Source organism: Carlito syrichta, unplaced genomic scaffold, assembly GCF_000164805.1.
Source record: "Carlito syrichta isolate Samal-C Ts95f unplaced genomic scaffold, Tarsius_syrichta-2.0.1 Scaffold301745, whole genome shotgun sequence".
Taxonomy (NCBI): domain Eukaryota; kingdom Metazoa; phylum Chordata; class Mammalia; order Primates; family Tarsiidae; genus Carlito; species Carlito syrichta.
This window is the reverse complement of record NW_007245841.1, coordinates 249,115-270,355: the sequence shown is the minus strand read 5'-3', so window position 1 is coordinate 270,355 and position 21,241 is coordinate 249,115. Positions and strand designations below refer to the sequence as shown.

At 36.3% G+C, this 21,241-nt stretch overlaps 1 protein-coding gene and 1 pseudogene across 1 annotated transcript in view; one reads left to right on the top strand and one right to left on the bottom strand.

Annotated features, from left to right (window-relative positions):
* The window catches only part of LOC103257447 (DENN domain-containing protein 1A), a gene marked incomplete at its 3' end in the record, with an annotated part of 387,709 nt that overhangs the window by 119,905 nt on the left and 246,563 nt on the right, over positions 1-21,241 (top strand). Inside the window, exon 3 of the mRNA XM_008055157.1 lies at positions 8,790-8,839. Coding sequence (XP_008053348.1) covers positions 8,790-8,839 — 50 coding nt within the window. The remainder of the gene's footprint in view (positions 1-8,789; positions 8,840-21,241) is intronic.
* On the bottom strand, positions 20,319-20,615 carry LOC103257446 (annotated as a pseudogene).

Below are 21,241 nucleotides of genomic sequence, written 5' to 3'. Positions count from 1 at the left end.
AGTACCTGTGAGACATTCAGGGAATCAGTGAAGTAATTTCCAATATGTCTTGAATATCTTAAAGTTTTTTTTTTAAATAGCGAATAGTGAATATCTTAAAGTTTTTTTTTTAAATAGTGACCTGTTGAATCGCGATAACATGTTTTCAGTGACGATATGTGAACTTGTTTGATTGAAAACTGTCTTGTGTGACTTGACAGTACAGAGGACAAAAGGATTTATTATATGGTACTTCAGAATAGTTCAGGAAAGTGTTTGAACCTATTTCAGTACTATTGTTGTTTTTAGTTTATCCCAGAAGCCTCAGGTAAACACTAGAATCTTTGTATGTTGGAACAAGAAATACAAAACAAAATGTGTGGGGTAGTAGTATTTCCTCTGCTTGTATTTTGCTGGCCCTCTGAAGATACATTTTTTTCTAGGTATGAAAGATTAAAAATCTTGGAGTGTTCGATTTTAGAAAACTTTCTGAAACACCTGCCTTCTGTGTTTGTAATGAGGTGTCATCAGTCTGTTCTGACATAATATTTTCTCATCATGAATCCTCCTTTATATCTTTCTATCAGAACCTGCAAGTTGTAGAAACTAAAAGTTGATTTGAGACTGTTTTGTAATTGAAGATGACTGATTAGTGAAACCCTGTCTAATCAATTGCTAAATAATTCTTTCAAAAGAGGATTTTATATTTACATTTTGTTATTCATATTCTGCTCACAGTGTTTGTTGACTGTGTTAACATCCCCTGCCACTGGCTAAAAAAGCCTATTTTTCCTTTTCAGCATTTTAAGCTACTATTCTTACATAAAAGCTAATAAGCAGAAGGTTAGATATATTACCAAACTATGATCCTGTCTATCAGAAGATGCTAAGAACCTTGATTAATATGCCTTGTTAACTGATGATTTCAGTTCCATACTGGTAGTGCTAGAATAATTTGTATAAACCAAGCAGTACAGATTCCTTATTTTAGCACTAAGACTTACAAAGGCTTCTTTTAGCAGCCTTTAATTTTGTACTTATGTATGTGACATAGCCTGTGGCTGTGATAGCTACTGTGAATCTGCAGTTGTTTGGGGATGAAAGGAAGAGGCAGCTGGAAACTCGGTAGCTACATCTAGCTGTCTACCTAGAGAAGGCCTTGATTTCAAGTTTATCTAAACAAGCTCGACTAATCCCAACTATCTAGGGGGATCCACTGTCAAAACAAGCAGCGTGGCCCTGAGGCAAACACAGCTATACAGAAATGAAGACTGGGGCTTCCAATACTCCAATGACTGCATACTGGAGGCTTTTTTCCCCCCTGAAAGAGGGTAAGAGAGGTAGAATTTGCATAATGCCTTTTCATTGGAAACTTTTGGAAAGCTGACAGACCTTCAGCTTATAGATCTGTAGCCACAATACAGAGTCTATAGGAGAATCCTTGAATGACCTAACCATATTGAAAGAAAATATAAAAGCGTCCAAGTATAGCCAAGTGAGAGAGGAAAAGAGGCTGATGCATTGTCTAACATCTGCTGTACTTCTCGTTAGTTTTGTTCTTTGCTATTCTGTGTGGACTTTGGAGAAGCCTAAGACAGCCTAACATGAATCCTATAATCTTCCTTCTGAATATTTATGTAGCGTGCCAGCTTCTAAGCTGTCCTTTGCGTTTTCCTACTTCCCCCTCATTTTCATGCTCTCAAATGAGGCCAACATTTCAAAAGCTAAATAAATGTTTGTGAATGTTTATAAAAGATTTGCATAAATTTGTCCTTGTCTGACAAAGATCACTTTTTTCTTATGCCAGTTCTGAAAAAATTTTTTTTAAGGTTTTGGTGCTTGTCTTGACAACAAAGTCCTGCATCCCAGAACAATGATTGCTGATTAAGTGGGTATGCAATTGTGACTGAATAGGCTTTCAAGATTCTGGGTAAAAAGACCTATCATCTGAAGGCTGAATTATAGAATTTAGAAAATGTTATCAGAAGTACATTTAAATCTATTTTTTGGTACCATATCATTAGGTAAGACAAAGAGTTCTTAGAAGTTAAAAGTATAGCTACCCACAGCTTTAATATTTTTCCTGTATGAATTTTAATAATTAGAATGTTTTAATAACTCAGAATATTACTTTTCTTTCTTATGTTTGAACATATTTAAAAATAATTTGTAGACCTTTAGGTACTTTTTGGAAACCATAAGTCTGCCAGTTGTATGTGTTAATATGGTTACTGGAGTAGTGATCAGAGGGAATTTACCAGGCAGTCATTTAAGAATCTGAATGCTCAGTCATACCTTGAGAAAATATAAACTACATGAAATATGTGTTAGGGTTTAATTATAGGACACACACACATAGGACCCAGATATCTCTGCCACCAATGTGTTTGCTGAATTCATTTATCTTTTAAAATTAGAATGGATTTTGTGGGATGGCAGGGGAAGTTGTGGGTAGAGGTGCTAATTTAGTTCAGAGATGTTCGAAGATTGGCAGGAGAGAGAGGTAACAGCCAGTTCTGTTAGTCTTTTAGTTGTATTGGTTTAGAGGTTTAAGTTGTCATTAAGGCACAAACTAGAGCCACTTCTCTGACACAGTTTTTATCACATCTGCTAGGCTTGTGTCCCAAGAGGAGACGTACAGAGCAGTGAATTCAGCATGGGCCCATTATCGACTGCTTTTTCGTGTGTTGTAAAAGGAGTGAGACCTCAGGGAGGCTTGGAGCCTCCTCCCGTGTAATGTCCAAGTCAGATTTGAAGGACTGGTGGCAGGAAAGCTTTGGCCTTGGGGTGTGAATTCTAAGAAATAGAGGCACAATTAAGTTTAAAAAATTCAAGGACTTTGAGCTTAATAATGAAAGATTTTTTTTTCTAGACTACTGTGAGCAGAAAAGTTGCCCATCTGTGCACATTTTTGTGTGCATTTAAAATATTTAAAAGCTGACAGCTTTTAATATGCTTACAAAATAGTATTTCTATCAGTGCTCTTTTTTTCTTTTCTTTTTTAATAGTATCTTCCTGAGGGCAAGTTACTTCTTCAGTGAAATCATGTTTACAATTTACTGTTGGGACTCTATTCCTTGGGTGTGTGCTGACTTGTGTCCTCCCTCCCCCTTTCCTTTTAAGAATTTTGAAAACATAAATGTTCAGATAACAAGAATTAAGACACGTAAGGAAATGAACAAGACAAAACATTTTAGTGGAATAATACTAATTCTAAGGAATTACATTACTGATGCCATTGTATGTTAATTATAAGATATCATAACTAAATCATTTGTTCCTTTTGTACATACAGTATTTGAAACAAGTGTTATAACAACATTATTGTCATTTAATATGGACCTTATAATTATAGTTCTCTCGTTTCCAGCCACTTTGTAGTAAAGTTTAAAGTTAACAAAAAGAAATCTTGGACTAGAAAATGTTGCATAATATTATGATTGTGAGACAACTTTGTTTTATATGATTTTGAAGAAAGGGAAAGATACAAAGAAAAAGTAATTTTGTTAAGTTAAAAAATTCTTTATATGATTCAGATTTTTGCTTTGGACTTCAAATGTCATGAAAATTTATACCTAAAAGTAGTTTTAGAGGTGACTTTTCTGCTTTTGAAAGTCTTCCTCCTCTGCACTTAGTGTCCTTACTGATGTAGACATAAAGTTTATATGATACATGTTTGTATCATATATGATACATATAAATTTCTTTATTATAATTTTATATTTGAATTATAACATTGATTCTGCATATTGGGTATTACACATTAGCATAATTATAACATATATATGACTCAAAATTAACTAAAGTTTATAAAAAGTAAGCTAGGGATAAATATTGAAATGTACCAAAGAAAGGAAGCAGTCTCTGTAGTGTTTGAGCAGCCTTAGAAATTTGACCCAGCTTTTATGTTTGGGTGTTGAAAGACCTTTCTGTAAAATCCTTTATTCAAGACTTCTTTTTCTCATTGGAAAAAAGTAAAAATTTGGTTGTAATTATAGTATAGATCTTGGATTTAGTTTGACACTTGGAGTGAAGGAGAAAAATTTTATTTCCTGTGTTCACATTTGGGAAACTTCTGATCAACATACTTGAACTTGGTGCTAATTAAGCTTCCAAGAACAACTGCTTTACCCTTCTTAATCTCAAGCATTTAAAACCTTTGTTATTTTATCACTCGGAACCCCTGATTTTACCTTGAAATGACTTAAAGTAGAAATTTTGTTAGCTTTTTTGTATGTTTGGATTTTGTGTGTGTTCTGTTTTTAACTTTCAACTTGAATTTTAAGATCATCAATCAAAGGTTTTTCTTTCAAGTCAGTGGCACTGCTCTCAACTGCAGGACTTAGAAGGTCAGTATTTCCCTCATGCTATTAAAACAAAATTAAACATGTTAGACAGGGAGTATTTTAGGAATTTGAGTTCCACTGATGTTTTCATCACATACCTACTTTTTTAAATGAATAAATAAATTAGATATAAGAAACCCAGGAAGCGTTCTCCCACTGTCTTGCCTTACTTTCCCTCCTTCATTCTTTTATCAACTGCTATATCAACTTTCACCATGCCACAAAGAGGCTAATTGTGGCTTTACATATTTTAAAGTAAATTTGTTTATTTAAGCCATCTCTTTCTTTTACTTAAATGTTTTTCTGCACACATTTTTTTCCCCTTTGAACTATTAAGAATGTGCCTCATCTCCCTACATTCTTTAACTCCAGTGGACACTGTAGTCAGCCTGCCCTTTTATCTTGCTGATGTGTTTATTTGTGAGTTGTGTATGTCTGTGTCTGTCAGTTGTTTTCATCTGCCAAATAACATGAATTCTTGTTTATAAGTTTCAATGAAAACTAAAGATTTGACATATGAAATGATTGCTGTCACAGGATTTCCTACTCTCCCCAACTTGTACTCCAAATTCAGGGTGAATTGTGAATTGGTCTAGCCTTCTCATTATTCATAATCCCAGTTAGCTTCATTGAATTTTGTCTTTGAAGTTTTGCTTCCAGGTAGAATTTGCTAATGGATAATATTACACATTTAAAACTTTACTAGATTCTTAAGTAAATGACTCAGTATCAGCAGAACATAATCTACTTTCTCCAGATTGGAATACATTCTCTCAATGAGCCTTCTGAGCACATGAGAATTTGAATTGTGTGAAATGAACTCGAAGTGGACTGTGATGAATCTTGAGTTCATTTCTGAATTTCACTTGAAAGTATATCTAGCGTTAGGTGTATTTATTTTATATCTTAGTTCATACTCTGAGAGCTTTGTTGATGTTGCTTTTCTGTTACACTATGCAATCTGCTATTTAATAAACTGAAAGGTTTGTGCAATTGCCTCTCCTCCACACTTCCTCCCTGCCCCCCCACCACTCTTATTTCTTCCTACATGAAGTATATATTTTGTTAGAAAGAAAAGCCTTTTTGGAAATTGCCTATTTCATAAATTGTCTGGTGACACAAAGGGGTTGAATGCTGTATTCTTGTCTCATTTATTTTGAAAACTTTGCTACTGAACTCACCTTAATCAATGAGCTCAGTGTTGTCTCCAATAAGTTACGTGTTGGATATATTGATTGGGAGGGATTTTAGAAAACCCGTCTGGGGTTTATAATGTCAGCAGTGTTTTGATTATGAAAAGAGTTGGAACCTGGGGACATGGAACCAGGTGGCGAATGTCCTAAAGCCAGTGGTGACATGGTGGACTGGTTCTCTCCTGGGATCTAGTTCATGCCCTGCACTTTAACTGTGGTGACTGGCTACTATAGATTCACTTTTTTTGCTCATTAAAATGTTAAAAAATCAAACTGTACATAAAAAGATTTGTGAAAATATAAACTTGGGAATTGATGTGGAGAGCTGGCACACAATCCTCCCCACCCCCTGCCTTAGCAATGAGGTCATTTACATTTTATCAGCTGTACTGCATTTCTAAGATCTGATTTATGTGGCAGTAGTTGAAGTTGCACTGAGGCTGGGTTGTCTAAAAGAGCTGTGTAGGCAAGGGAAATGAAGGAGAGAATAAGAAAATTACCATCTACAGAGAAAGTTCCCTAGCCAGAAACACAGGTTCTAGAGAGAATATAATGATCAAAATCTATTTAAATCAGGGTTTTAAAGACCTTTCTCTTGGAGAGTAGTGTTTTTCATATTCAAATAATTGTATTTTTCTGTGGGAAAAAAAGATAAGCTAGTTGAATATTTATATGTAAAGAAGATATCAGTATTAAGCAAATTAGTTTATTTCAGCAGTTTTTATTTACAGAGAACATTGTTTGTTTTTTCCTTCCTTTTTCTGCCCTCCTCTTCCCAACTAAAAAGTAGGTATCTCAGTTCTGATTGAGATAATTTGTGAATATGCCTAACACAGAGTAGATGCTCATTTTTATTTTCTTTTTTGATAGTACACCACCATCTTGTTTGACTTAAGTTGGAATATCAAGCTCTTGTAATATCACAAACATGAAGAAACATGATGTAATTTACCAACATGTGCCTACATTTGCCTATATTCCCTTTCCCTCCCTCTATCCCATTACTTAGACTTCTCTTAGCTTTCTTGGGTAAAAAGGGAAGCTTGTGGGAGGTGGGTTACCCTCAGCCTACATTGGGTATTTTGATATTTGTTCTTATGTTATCTGACAGACAAGTTCAAGGTTGGTTATTACTCTTGACATTAGAAAGTAGTAAGTAGTTTCTATATTGTAGCGAGTAATAAGTTGGGCATATTAGATTCCTTTGACTCTGCTGTAGAGCACAATGCTTTCTCGTAGCCATGGGGGTTCTTTCTTTCAAAAATCTTTGAGGCCTTTTGCCAGCACAACTCCAGCATAGAGTAGAGAAATGCTTTCTGCACCTGTAACTTTTGAGGGGTAAAGGATAACTGTCTTTGTAGCTGATATTGGCAATGTGTGAACACATAATACTGAGTTTTAAAGAATAGTTGATACATATACTGAAGTTAAGAAATGCTTTGTGGTATTATTTGAAACGTAAAGTGGAAGGAAATTTGTAAAGAATTTGTGTGTGTGTGTGTGTTAGCATAAGAGTTTTGTGTATGTAGATTATAGTGTATTTTAGAGTTAAAACTGTGAATGTTAAAATGAATGCTTTATATCTCTTTTTCTATAATTTTCATGATAGCATTATACTCTGAGAGATTGCCTTTGTTCTCATTCTTTATTACCTATTGCAATTTACTGAAATATGATTAGTTTAAAAACTATATATGTTAGAATGCTACATCATAAAATTAATGTATAAATAATGCCTCTTCAGATATATTGAGGTATTTTTATCCACTCTTTATTACTTTTTAGTTTTCTATTCATTTACTATTTCAGTACATACCTTAACAGTGTTGTGATGTACATATACCAGTCCAAGATGATATTAAAAAATAGGATATGCTCAATTGACTTATGTAGGCAGAACATGCTCTGGCAGAGCAAGTCAATGTGCTTTCTGCTTCATTGAGTAGGTTATTAGATTGATGTGGTTTATTTCTTGAATGATAGAACTGGTTTTAAAAATAAATGAAGCGAGAAGCATCAATTCAGTTAGCATTGATAATTCATTATTATTGGTTAGAAAAGTGCTACATTTGTAAACTGATCTTTAATTTATCACTTGGACTAGGATTTGCAATGGGCAGGTTTGTTTTAATTTGAACCAGTTTCTGAGTGACCAGAAAATGTGTTCTTCATTTTGTCTTGAAGTTGGGATGTAAAATAGTTAAAAAGCAAATAAAATGCATGAAAGGAATACTTTTTTAAAATTTATAACATTGGTCTATGAACTTATGATAAGCACCAACTGTGGGCTGTCCAAGTCTGCAGTTCATAAGTCAAGCTAAAGAAACTTCTGTGAAGAAAATAATAATCAATTACTTGTATATGTGTTTGGTTATGTTTATATATGTTGTATATATGAATGTGTCCCTTAGGAAAAGTCACACACTACTGTATATTGTGTCTTATGTACCTTAATGTAAGAAGATTGTCTTTTATAAATAAATCTTTGCGATGTCACCCTGTTTTTTGCACCCTACTCCTGAATAATGTGCTTGGTTTTATGTACCTATATCTTTGTAAAAAAGACATTTAAATTGGTAGTTAGCTTTAAACTTTCATAAATTACAAGCAGGTGAGCATGTTCAATTATGATAAATATATTTAACTAAAAATAGTACATACTTAAAATTATAAAGTTTGGTTCCAAAACAAATTTATGCCAGAAGTGGCAACTTCTTCATAAAGTAAGTGAATGAAGTTTTAAACTCTAAAAAATGTAATTGACAGTGTTCAGAGACAATTATCTCAAGTTGGCTTTCTATTTTGCTGTGATTTGGCCTATTGATGTTGGGAAGCGTTGTCTAATCCCGGCCCCCTCTGTTCCTAGGTAACAGGCAAAAACGGTGCCAGCAACAGCGGCCCTGCCAGGCCAAACCCATGTGGCTCAGTGTTATTCACTCTGATCCATATGGTCAGGCTGGAGATGGTCCCTGGAGGGGTGTTAACACTCAGCAACCCAACCGCCTCCCTCCCTTCAGAGCTTTCCTGCATGGCTCCTGCTGCTTGCCCATGTGTGATTCTTGATTAATTTTTCATTTTTAATGAAGTTTGATCATGTTTATTATTTCTCATGATTGACTGCCTGGTATTCCTCCCATGTAATTGATAAAGCCCATATTTCTTCATGTGTCTCCTCTTTCTTTAGGATAAAGTTGCTAGATTGTGTGCTGTGGTTAATGTTAGATTTATTGGTCCCATTAGATGTATAAATTATCTCTCTTTCTCTCCACAGGAAGTTCTACAGACTTTGACCAAGTTTTGTTTCCCCTTCTATGTGGACAGGTAGTGTCAGATTTTCAAACTTTACTAGAAAAAAAGTGTCAATAAACTTGCTATAGAAAATAAAAACCATACCATTCTTAACATTCTGTCTGTTTAACCATGATTTAAGACACCTATGTTCCAAGGAGAGTTGCAATATTTGGTTTTCCTGGGGATTTTATTGATACTATCAAACACTTTAAAGCTTAGAGCTTTGCATTGGTTAATTTGTGAGATGTATTTGGTATGGCATTACATTTTTGATTTTGGTTATCAGACTTAAGCTATGATTAAGAATGGTTGGTATTTTATCCTGTGCTGTTTAATTTTTATTTGAATATGAAGATATTTGCCTTAGATAAGTAATTTTATATGATTCCATGACCTTATGAGTGTTATATAGAATTTGTTTTTCTAGACTTCAGCTTCTAATTTAAGTCAGCATAGGCCTATCTTGTTTAAAGGTATTTAGATATTTATAAGGAATGTTGCTAAATAGTGTTTTACATTTTATTTAGGTGACTAAGAGTGGTATCTCTAGGGAAGACAGCATTTTTTATAGATTTCTAGACTGATCAGTATAAAACCATGTAAACATTTCCTTAGCATTTACATCGTGATAAACTGTTTCTTGGAGAGGTACAAATTATAAGAACTCTAAGATAATTAAAATAATCTGAAGATTTTTAAAAAATGAGCCATTGGTTAATAACAATTTTGTAAGAGGTTTTTTTCTTTATAAAACTGTACTTTGTGTTGACAAAACAAACATTTTTATCTTATTTTCAAGGAATGTCTACTCTTTTTGATTACAGTTTAAGCATTATTTTTTGCAGTCATTTATCTGCCCATTTGATTGTGGTCTCCTTTCAATTTTCTCTTAACAGGAATTTGAACTATGAAACTGAACATACATTATATCTTGAATTCCACTTTTATTGACAGAGAAGTTGTAGAAAATACCATTGTGACAATTATCATAATATGTTCTAAGAAAGTTATAAAATGTGCTCATCTTCAGGAAAGTTCTACATGTATTTTAATGTGACCATGCAAGGCAGGACTTGAAAGAGTTTAGTGATTTCAAGTGTATGTGTACAGTATGCTGCTTGGATATTTTCTACACTGTGTAATGCCAGTGTCCTGGTTTATTTGGCATAAACCTAAAAATGGTGTCAGATGAGAACTGGTAGCCAAAGGAGTTTAAAAAGAGTACTAAAAAGCAACTCTGGAATGTTGCCAGCCACTTCTAATCACTGCGCTCTCTGCTTCTAACATGTTATTTTTTAAGCCAATCAACCATTATAGTATTTCCAGACTAGGACCTTTTAAAATCCTGGTACCAGGAATGTTTTAGTAGAAGGTTCATGCTCAAAACAGAATAGCCTTAATTCTAAGAGGGTCAGTCTTGTAATGAGAGTCCTCTTGTCTCTTCGTTAGCCTATTCCTTCTAAAAATTACAAGGAAGTAGGATTTTGTTTAGAGTTACTTAATGCAAACTTCACATTTATATGTATGAATTAGTGATGCATGAAATCTCCTCCAGTCACTTATAAAGTATATTACAAATTATGGCAAGGACATATTTATACAAAATAATATGTTTTTTAAATGTGTTTTTAAAGGTATTTAGCAAAGAAAAATAAGATTTTATTTTTACATGACTTCTTGCTAGAATGGTGATCTGTTTTGGATAGGTGTTTTTTAATTGACTCTATAAACTAATATTAGAAGACATGCACAGAGATAAATTCTCCACCCCTCCCAGCACATTTGTACATATGTGGGTACACATGTGTACATGCACACACACACTTTTTGTGATTTATAACACACACAAACTTCCACTTACCTACCTAGCTGCATGATTACATTCTGAAGTAGAAGAAAAGCAGACTCCTAAGTGATAATTCTAAGACCTTTTTTGTCACCAATAATGTCTGATGCAGCTGGACTCGGTGGCTCAGCCTGTAATCCCAGCACTTTGGGAGGCCAAGGCGAGTGGATTGCCTGAGCCCGCGGGTTCGAGACCTGTCCGGGCAACTTGGCAAAACCTCATCTCTACAATAAATCAAAAACTAGCTGGGTGTGGTAGCGCGCACCTGTAGTTCCGACCACTTGGAAGGGTTAGGTGGAAGGCTCGCCAGAGCCCAACAGGTTGAGACTGCGGTGGCCGGGAGTGTGCCACTGCACTCCAGTCTGAGCGACAGAGTAAGACTCCAATTCAAAAAAAAAAAAAAGTCTGATGCCTTTATGTTGTTATTAGAAAAATAATTTTCTTTCAAAATGTTTCTCTTCAGATTACCCTTCCTTAATCCTGGTCCTCATTTTTTTTTTAACAGATTGATTTTTGGACAGAAATGTTTCTTTATGGATATATTTTATTCCTTTCTATGTATAATGGGTTCTTATGTTGTATTATATTACATACCCTATTGGTGTTGATAACTTTTATTGATACAAAAAAAACCCCACTGTATTTTGGGAACTGTATTTTTCTTTTGGTCTTCCCTCCTTTAATCTTGACATGCTTTAATGAAAAAGAAATAATAATAATGAAATTAATTTACAATAAAGACAAAGGTTTTGATGTCACAATTTTAAAAATTAGTTTGCAGTTAGCACTGTCAAATAGATATGCCCAATTCTGAGACACGCAAAGCACCCCCCCGCCACCCCGGTGTGTTTATGATGTTGTTTGACTTAGAAAATATGCCAGCCTGGGAAACAAGTAATGCCCCAGGTGATTGCCTTCAAAAAAGAAAGCTTCCTAATATTTTCAGTGTCTGTGCTTTTCTACCCCAAGGAACAATAATAAAACTTTCTGACATTTCTAGTCTATATCAAGAGTGGGATTTTCAGTCATCATCAAATCACCTGTTAACATTGACATCTTGCTGTCTCATGTTGTTTTAAGATTTTTCTTTCTGAAACTAGGACATATGAAAAATAATAATGCTAGTAACTTTTCAAAAGAATGTGCATTCTCATGTATTATCTCATTTTATTCTTCTATCATAAGAGATAAGAACAAGTGTCATAATCTTCATTTGAAAAAAAATCTAAGCAACAGAGCAATTGAGACTTGCCCAAGGTCCTCTTAGGCTTCTAACGCAACCGGGATTTTCATCTCCCAAATAAATGTGTTTTTCAGTAGACCACCTTGCAGGGAAGACCAGCCACCAAATATATAGAAAGGGAGGAGAGGAAGAAAATTAGTATTTGATCTCCTAATTGATTCTAGCCAGAGTGCAGAACATTGTCATATTAGTGCCTCCTTTGTTCTTCCCAGCAGCTCTAGGAGATAGGTGGTGGTCATATCTTTTTCCCAAAAGAGCAAAGAAAGGTTCAGGATGTGTAGCATTATGTTGGGTCACAATATGGAAATGTTCTCACACTGGGAGCTCTGCCCTCCATGTATTTCCCAGTCTAGACCAGGATGTACTACAAAGACGTGTTAATCAATATCTATCCCAAAGATAGTGAGGTTAGAGAAGACTGAAATGGTCCTAGAAAACTTTTTATGTTGAGGGAGATTTGTGTTGAGTCTGCCAGGTCGGCAAGAAGTGGGTAAGTAGAAGAGAGAGCCTAACACCCCAGATGCACTGAAGAGCAAAGCAGAGGAGAAACCCTGAGTGAGTCTAGAAATTGTTCAGCCAGAGCAGATGGAGCCCGCTGGGGAGAGGGTGACGTGTACTGTGTGAGCTTGGGCTCTGGCCACAGGAGGCCTTGACAATGTGTGGGAACAAGACCACAGAATTTTTAAACAGAAATTCATCTGGTTCAAACCTCCCATTTTATAGATGAGAAAGCAGGATCCATGGGGGTGAAATGACTTGCTTATAGTCACAACTATATAATTACAGAGCTGGGAGAAGAACAGATACTCTTATTTCCAAACCAAAGTTATTTCTACCCTATACTGTATTCGAAGCTTTTGGTGGAGGGAAGTAATGAAGTGTCAGTGCTGAGCTTCATATATAACTCTGAAAGAGTTTTCATTACTATTGATGAAAGCAGTTTCTTAAAAAAAAAAAAAGACTTGTACCATTCCATATTATGTTCGCTACTTGCTTACACTTGATAGCTGACAACTAGTTTTAGTTAGTCAAAGCACTCAAGAGATACATTGGTTGACAGAAAAGCTATTATTACCTTCCATGCTTGTGCTTATCCTCTTTCAGAACTCAGAAAACCAGCTCCCATTCAATTGCCCTGTAAATTATAGCAACACACAAATGACAGGATCCTGAAATGAAATGACAATCTTTTCAGGGGCAGAGATGTCATTTAATGGTTCAAGATGCAACCACAGATGCATATGTGGCTCAAATGCTACTTACATTTTTTTTTTTTTTAATTTTTATTTTTGAGTTGGAGTCTCACTCTGATGCCCAGGCTGGAGTGCAGTGTACCTACTGGGATTGGGTGATCTTCCACCTCAGCCTTCCAAGTAGCAGAAACTACAGGTGCATGCCACCATGCCCAGCTAATTTTTTGATTTATTGCAGAGATGAGGTCTTACCAAGTTGCCCAGACTGGTCTCAAACCCATGGTCTCAGGCAATCTTCTCACCTCTGCCTCCCAAAGTGCTGGGATTACAGTTGTGAGCCACGGTGCCCAACCTGCTACTTACATTTTATTATGTAATGTGTTATGTGCTGGGCATTGTGCTGTGTACTTTTCCTGTACTAAAAGTTTATACATTTGCTAGGCAAACATTATCCTCAAGCCTCACATGAGGAAACAGTCTCAGACAGGTTCAATAACTTGCCCAGTGTCCCACTCTAGTAAGTGTCAGAGCTGATTTTAAAATCACGTGTCTGACCTCCAATTCCATCATAATTTTTCTGTTGTACTATATTGCCTCCATAAGCTCCATCATAGCATAAATAAAGTAACCTGACAAACTTTTAAATGTATTTCAAAACTGATATATATTTATTGTAGAGAAGTAGAAAATTCAGATAACTGAAGAAAACGAAACCCTCATAGACAACATGGTTAGCATGCTAGCATCTTTTCAGACTGCTACCCTATACATTCTCCCTGTTCTGCTTTCCATACCTGAATCCATTTGGCCCATTTTAGTATCTTGGTTTAGCTTCAACTATAGGTTAGCTGTGCACCATGATTATTTTCTGCAGTGTTAGATTTGATGAAGCAGTTGGGCCTTATTAGACAGAGCATTGGGTATACCCATCAGGTGATCTAGATATTAATTTTGGCTTTACCACTGATTTTCTTTGTGCTGTGAGGCAAGTGACTTCACCCCCGATGGTCTTCATTTCTTCATTGATAAAATGAGGGAATTGGATTAGATCTCTGCTGTTCCTTCTAATCTTGATACTTATAAATTCTACAGTTATAACTTTCATTAACTTCATCAGGCTCATGTAGATGAGGGAGTGGACAGTTCTGTGTTCCCTCTTAGAATCATCTGATGAGTTTCTCAAGCAGGTAGACGTTTGCCTATATCTCAAAGTGTATCACTTACATTTTGGGTCAGTGTCTTTGTCACCACTTGAATCTTTGTTCCCAGACATTTTGGGCCAGTTTCATTCTTGCCACTTGGATCTTTGAGTAGGGGAGGTGAGAAACTTGAGGCTTAGGCAGATGTGAGGTGTGTTTATGAAAGGAAGCTTTGAGGCTCAAGGAATTAAAGGTTGAGAAATGTGGTGGTTTGAGAAAGCTTGATTATTGCTCAACACCCCATGTGTACTGAAGGAAAGGAGAAATGGCACTTTGCAGTAGATGGCACATCAGATAATTTTTAGTAAGTTATAATAAATAGAGGGTGACAAAATGTTTGTTTCTTCTCTTGAACTGTATAACTGCATAACAGTAATAACAGTAATAATTATCATTTTTGTTGTATACCTACTATATGCTAGTTACCTTTTATATGTTATTTTTAATCCTCAAAAATACTCTGCAAAATGATTATTCTGATTTTACAGATGAGATCAGAGATGTATAGTAGCTTGTCTATGCTCATATAACCAGTGAGTAACATATCTGGGATTCTGATATAAGGTTTAGGCTTTCATGTTTCCTCTTCTCTGTCCTGCGTCATAAATCTCTGCCTCTGTTGAATCATTCCCAACAACTTAAAAATGAGTTCTGGTGTTCTTCCATCCTAAAAATAACACCCACCTTTGCCTTTTCATTCCTACTCAATTACTGTCTGATTCTCTATTTTTTGGAAGAGTTATCTACACACTTCAATTTATTCCTCAGCCATCTCCAGCCTGTCTTCTACTTCTGTCATTCAACTAGAGTGTTTTTTTCAAGGTCATCTAAAACCTCTATATTGCTAAATTCAATAGACATTTTTTTCTCTCCTCATCTTAATGCATGGATACAATTGACCACTCTCTCTAGATTGTTCTTCCTGGTTGTTCCCCTTTGTTTTTTTGGTATCTTCTCCACTCATCCTGTAAATTGGTATTTCTATAAATTAGTCTTTGATCATCTTTTGTTTTTCTGAATTCCTTCCTTAAGTGATCTCAGTCTTTACCATAGTGTTAAATACTGTATGTATATAGGTGACTTCCAAATTTTTAACTCTAATCCAGACTTTTCCTAATTAATATGCTAAACTCATACTTGACATTTCTATTTAGATGTTTTATAGGCTTCTTAGACTTAACATATCCCAAATGGAACTTTTTTTTTTTTTGAGTCAGTCTCACTCTGTCGCCCAGGCTGAAGTGCAGTGGCACAGTCCCGGCCACCGCAGCCTTGACCTACTGGGTTCAGGTGATCCTTCCGTCTCAGCCTTCCAAGTAGCTGAAACTACAGGCATATGCCACCGTGCTTGACTGATTTTTTGATTTATTGTAGAGATGAGGTCTCACCAATTTACCCAGGCTGGTCTCAGGCAATCCTCTCACCTCGGGCTCCCAAAGTGCTACGATTATAGGCATGAGCCACTCCATCCAGCCCCAAATAGAACTCTTGGATCTCCCTTCAAACTTGTTAGTCTTTCCTGTTATCAAATGATAATATTCTGCCTTTTTGCCCCCCTAATTCTTAGTCCATCTGCATTTATACCTACTAGCTATAGCTTGAAGTATCCACCACTCTTCATCTCTACTCTCTCCAGATGTGTTAAGCCACCATCCAATCTCACCTGACTACTACAGTAGCTCCTGGTTTTTTCTCTGCTCCTACTTCTGCCTCCTTTCAAACTGCTCTCCATATAAGTCAGATCACATTTTTGAAAGTGTGAGCCAGACCATGTTTTTCTCTTGATTAAAACCATTCAATAGCATTCCATTGCCCCCCCCCCCAAAAAAAAGAAGAAGAAAAGATTCCAATTTTTTATCATGCTCTATGGGACTCTGCATGATCTGGTGCTTGCTTTATCTAGCGACTTCATGTGATGCCACTTTCCTCTTCATCTCCTGTGCTTTAGCAGTACTCGTGTCTTTTTAGTTCCTTAATCATGCCTAGCTCTTTCCGGCCCCCTGAATCTTTATACAGCTCTTTTCTCTGCTTGAAATACCTAGTCTCCAGCTCCTTGAGTGGCTGCTCCATCTCATCCTTTAGGTCAATATTGTTGCCATCCCTGGGAAATTGACTCTGACCAGGTTTTCTCAGTATAGCCTTTCCTTCTCTTGCTTTTTCTTCCATCTTTGTTTCTTCTTTGGTTTTGTAATAATATATCACAAGCTGTGTATTTTGTGGTATACTTGTTTATTATTCCTCTCCAACTAGTCTTGTAGACTAAGCTCTACAAGAATATTGTATTGTTCAGTGTTGTATACCAGCACTTGTTACAGTGCTCAGCATAGTTGTAAGTCAATTTGCAAAATGGATAACTAAACTATTTGGTCAAAATCCCAGGGGACTTCCAAAATGTTAGGACAAATCTGGTGTGGGGCAGGGGTCTGCAATCTGGTACCACGTGAAAGATGTGAAGAGTTGCACAGAAGTTAGATTGAGAAATATAGTATTTAGAAAGTAAATGGGGAGGTGGTGGAGATTCATTTCTCCAAGGTAGGGGAGAGGAGAGGACCAAAACTTAGGAAAACATGGTGGCCATCGCTCAAAGAACCACATGGCCAGACCAGAGCTTAACAAAGCCATGACAAATGACAGCTTGAGGTTGAATGCTTTTAAACCTTCCCTTTGATGGAAGCAGGTTGTTAAGGTGATTGGGTGGTGGTCTGTTTCACATCTTCATGAAGGGGACAGGTAAGCACAGGTACTGATGTCAGGTGATAGACAGCAGGCAGATGGGTGGGTTAGTTACATGATTGTAGCCACGGTGATGAGGTATGTCTGTGTCTCAAAGGACTGATTAGGTAAACTTGGTTTAGGTAAGTGCTTGGAATAGAAAAGCTAATTAGTACAAAACAAGTTGGGGAGGAATTGTAAAAACAATTATCAATAGCTACCTCTGAGAAACTGGTTCTGTCCTTGATTAGGGGGCAAGTTAGGTAATGTTAAGAGAGTATGATAGAACTAGGCAGTGTTAAAATGACTCCTTTTTGGATATATCAACTTCATCTTGGTTCTTTTATAAACTTAAAGTGAGGCTCACATGTAAAATTTCATTTCTCTCTGGAAGACTGGAATCAAACTTTCCATCCACATGTTTCATGCCATTTACACACTGGACCTGTAAATAACTTCAAGGTTATGCAGAATGCTGCTTGGAGAAACCATGAATGGCTAATAGGCGTTTAAAAGGCAATATGAAGGCTCAAATCTGTGGTGTGAATATTGCTTTTCTCCCTTGTTTTCCTTATTCACCAGGCACAGGAAGAACAGCTAAGGCTGATCTTGGCCCTGGTCTCCTGGGTTTATTTCTGGAGATACTCAAATTAGCTTTCTCTATCTTAGTGAAATATATAGTTTGTTTGCTAAGACAGTATCAGAATTCCTCACATACTTTAGTTCAGTAAAGTAAGTCAAAAGATTCTCAGGGAAGGTTTTCATTGTGTTTAGTGCAATGACGGAAAGGAAAGGACTTAGAACCACAAGTTGCCTTTGGATTTTTTTGTTCTGATTACTTTGGAAAACAAACCAAAAGTAAACCCTAAGCCTCAGTTTTTCCATCTGTAAAACAAGGTTTTCCCTAGCTTCCCTCATCATGAAATCTCTGATTCTTGTGGAAATTATGGATGCTAATACTAGAAGTAAATGCAAAAACCGCAGCCTTTAAGGAAGCAGACCTTTTCTCTAAAGTTGTTTTTATGGAGAAATAATGAATTCTCCCATGGACTCCTTCAGCAAATAGAGAGTGTATGATAAATTTCTTGGAGATTCAGAAGCCTTCAAGTTAACCTCTGTTTGACTGGTCTTGCCAGACTTTTAATTTATAGGAAATTGTCAGTGAAAAACTATTTTAGGCCAGGCTCAGTGGCTCAGCCTGTAATCCCAGCACCTTGGGAGGTCAAGACGAGTGGATTGCCTGAGCCCGTGGGTTCGAGACAAGCCCTGGCAACTTGGTGAGACCTTGTCTCTACAATAAATAAAAAAATTAGCCGGGCATGGTAGCGCGTACCTGTAGTTTCAGCTACTTGGAAGGCTGAGGCAGAAGGATTGCCAGAACCCAGCAGGTCAATGCTGGGGTGGCTGTGAGTGTGCCACTGCCCTCCAGCCTGGGCGACATAGTGAGACTCCAACTCAAAAAAGAAAGAAAAAAAGAAAAACTATTTTAGAGTCTACTGGTTTTGGGCTTTTGATGTCTTGTACTTCACCCTACCAGGAATTTAAAAGGTGAGACAATTGACAATAAATACCTCCTTTTTAAAAGGAACTGTGGCACCCCAAAAAGAGTATTTTTCAATTTAATGAAAACATCAATCACTCAGAGAACTACTCTTTACTGAAAAAAAAATGCAACAGACAAAGAAAGCAGACTTCTTCCACTCACAAGCATTGTAAAGCAAGTCAGTCAAGAATATTCTGAGCAAATTCATGATTTTAATGTGAATTTTAGTTTTCACTGTTGGTTATTAATTATTGCTATTATGGACTAGCCTTTATACTAAATGTACATACCACTTATTTTCTAAAACATCCTTAAATTTGGGTGGTAGTTTCTCATTGTTATTCCAGGTAAAGAAACTGAGATGCTTAGAGGTTTAAGTAACTTGTAACATTAAGGCCCATTTAGTAAGCAATTTAGTTGGAATTTGAACCAAGTAATTCTTTCTTTGAGCCTACTGTGTAGCTAAAAACATTTCCAGCATTTTTAATGGGAGTGAAAAGATGGGAAATTAATGACACCCAATTCACAAGTCAGGTGTGTTCATTCTGTTTTCCTTTTCCTAGAGATCCTGGATGTTTTCTTTTTATCCAGTTCTATCAGTATCCCTACCTTCTAGAATGATACTTAAAATGAGTATTTATTTTAAACATTCTAGAAGTGAAAACAAACCCTAAATTAAAATAGTGAACAATCATATTTTGTATGTTCACATAATAGTACTTCACAAAGCCAAGACCTTATTTGTAACTTAGAATCATCCAGACCTGTTGCTTTAAATATTTTAATAAAACAGGGTTTCCCCTCCCCCATTGAGGCCCACTTTTCTCCCCAATCACTTTAATTATCTGAGCTAGAATCCTGTTTCTCACATATCTTCAGTTCTCAACCTTGTTAAAATTAATCATATAATCCCCCTTTAAAACATAGTATTAAATCACCATAGTAACACAGTATCCAAGCTTTATAGATAAAACATAACAGCCCTAAGAAGGTAGTGTTTGGTGTCCCCTTGACAGCTCTATAACTTTTATAGAAATGTGTTCCTTTTCCCTGGCTATGTAAGGTGGAGGGATAGCATTACTTACACTTGCTTTACTACTACGTTGCTTTTAAATTGCCACCTTGTTTTTGTTCACCTTCCTAGTTAAATAAGTAGAGTTGAAACACTTTCTTTTCTTCCTGAATTATTTTCTTGTACTCACTAACTACTCTTTGGGGAATGGAATTATTTCCTTAAATATGACTAGACAGGATTCATTGACCTTTGTATTTGAATACCTTGAAAACCCCTTAATTTTAATTATTTATGTGGCTTGTATAAGGGAGTCTTAGAAAGTTTACCTTACATTTGAAAACTTAATTCATATCATATTCAAAGACTCAATAAGAATTTTGCCTTTGAAGCCTGGTAAATCATGATTTTTCATTTCTACTGAGAATTTATAAAGTAATTGATAGATGATAGCGTAGATTTGAATATTTTACCAATTTGAGTATACTCTGTAAAATTCAATATGAGTTTATAAGTCCCTTTGAATAATTCAATGTCAGATTATAAAATGTTAGTATAAATTTATGTATTAGAATTTGGTATCTTCGGTCTTCCAAGAGAAACTCTTTTCTTTTTCCGAGATAGTCATGATTAACTTACAAAATGGATATGCATCTCCAAAGCATTTCCGTTTAACAGGAAACTTAACTTTATAGAATCTAAACATTAAAAGGTTAACAAAAAATGTTCTTTTTTGTTGCCATTGTAAGACAAAACAGAATCTAGCCTAAGTCAGGGAAACCCATCCATACTTCAGGTTCTTTTTCAGGAACCAGCATTGTTATATTATTTCCATTTAGCAAAATGTGATCTAGTTTAGTAATTTTTCTTCCTTCGGGTGTGAGTTCAAACTCAGTGACATCTTTCAGTTCCATGTTGGCAAAGTCATCAAGTCCTAGAAGAATACCAACAGTTTCCTTATCACTCTTTGTTATGATGTAAATTATTGCCCCTCTACTTTAGTTCACAAGCTCTACTGGCAGCAACTGTGATTGGCTGGTTGCGACATCAGTCACCATGGCTACACTAGAGGTAGAACATTTAAATTTTTAAAAAGAGGCCAGGTATGGTGGCTCAAGCTTATAATCCCAGAAATTTGGGAGACTGGGCTGAGAGAGTTGCCTGCGCCCAAGGTTCGAGACCAGCATGGGCAACTTGGTTAAGACCTCGTTTCTACAATAAATCAAGATAAATTAGCTGGGTGTGGTGGCATATGCCTGTAGTTCCAGCTACTTGAAAGGCTGAGGCAGACTCATCAACAGCGCCTAGCAGGTCGAGGCTGCTGTGGCCGTGAGCGTGCCACTGCACTCCGGCATGGGTGACAGAGTGAGACTCCTACTCAAAATAAGTAAATAAACAAATAAATAAATTTCTTTTTTTAGTTGGAGTCTAACTCTGTCGCCCAGACTGGAGTGCAGTGGCACGCTCCCAGCCTCTGCAGCCTTGACCTGCTGGGCTCCGGCGATACTTCTGCCTCAGCCTTCCAAGTAACCGGAACTACAGACACGAGCTACCGGCTAATTTTTTTGATTTATTGTAGAGATGAGGTCTCACCAAGTTGCCGAGACAGGTCTCGGCATTGCCTCGGGCTCAGGCAATCCACTCATCTCAGCCTCCCAAAGCATGGGATTACAGGCTGAGCCAC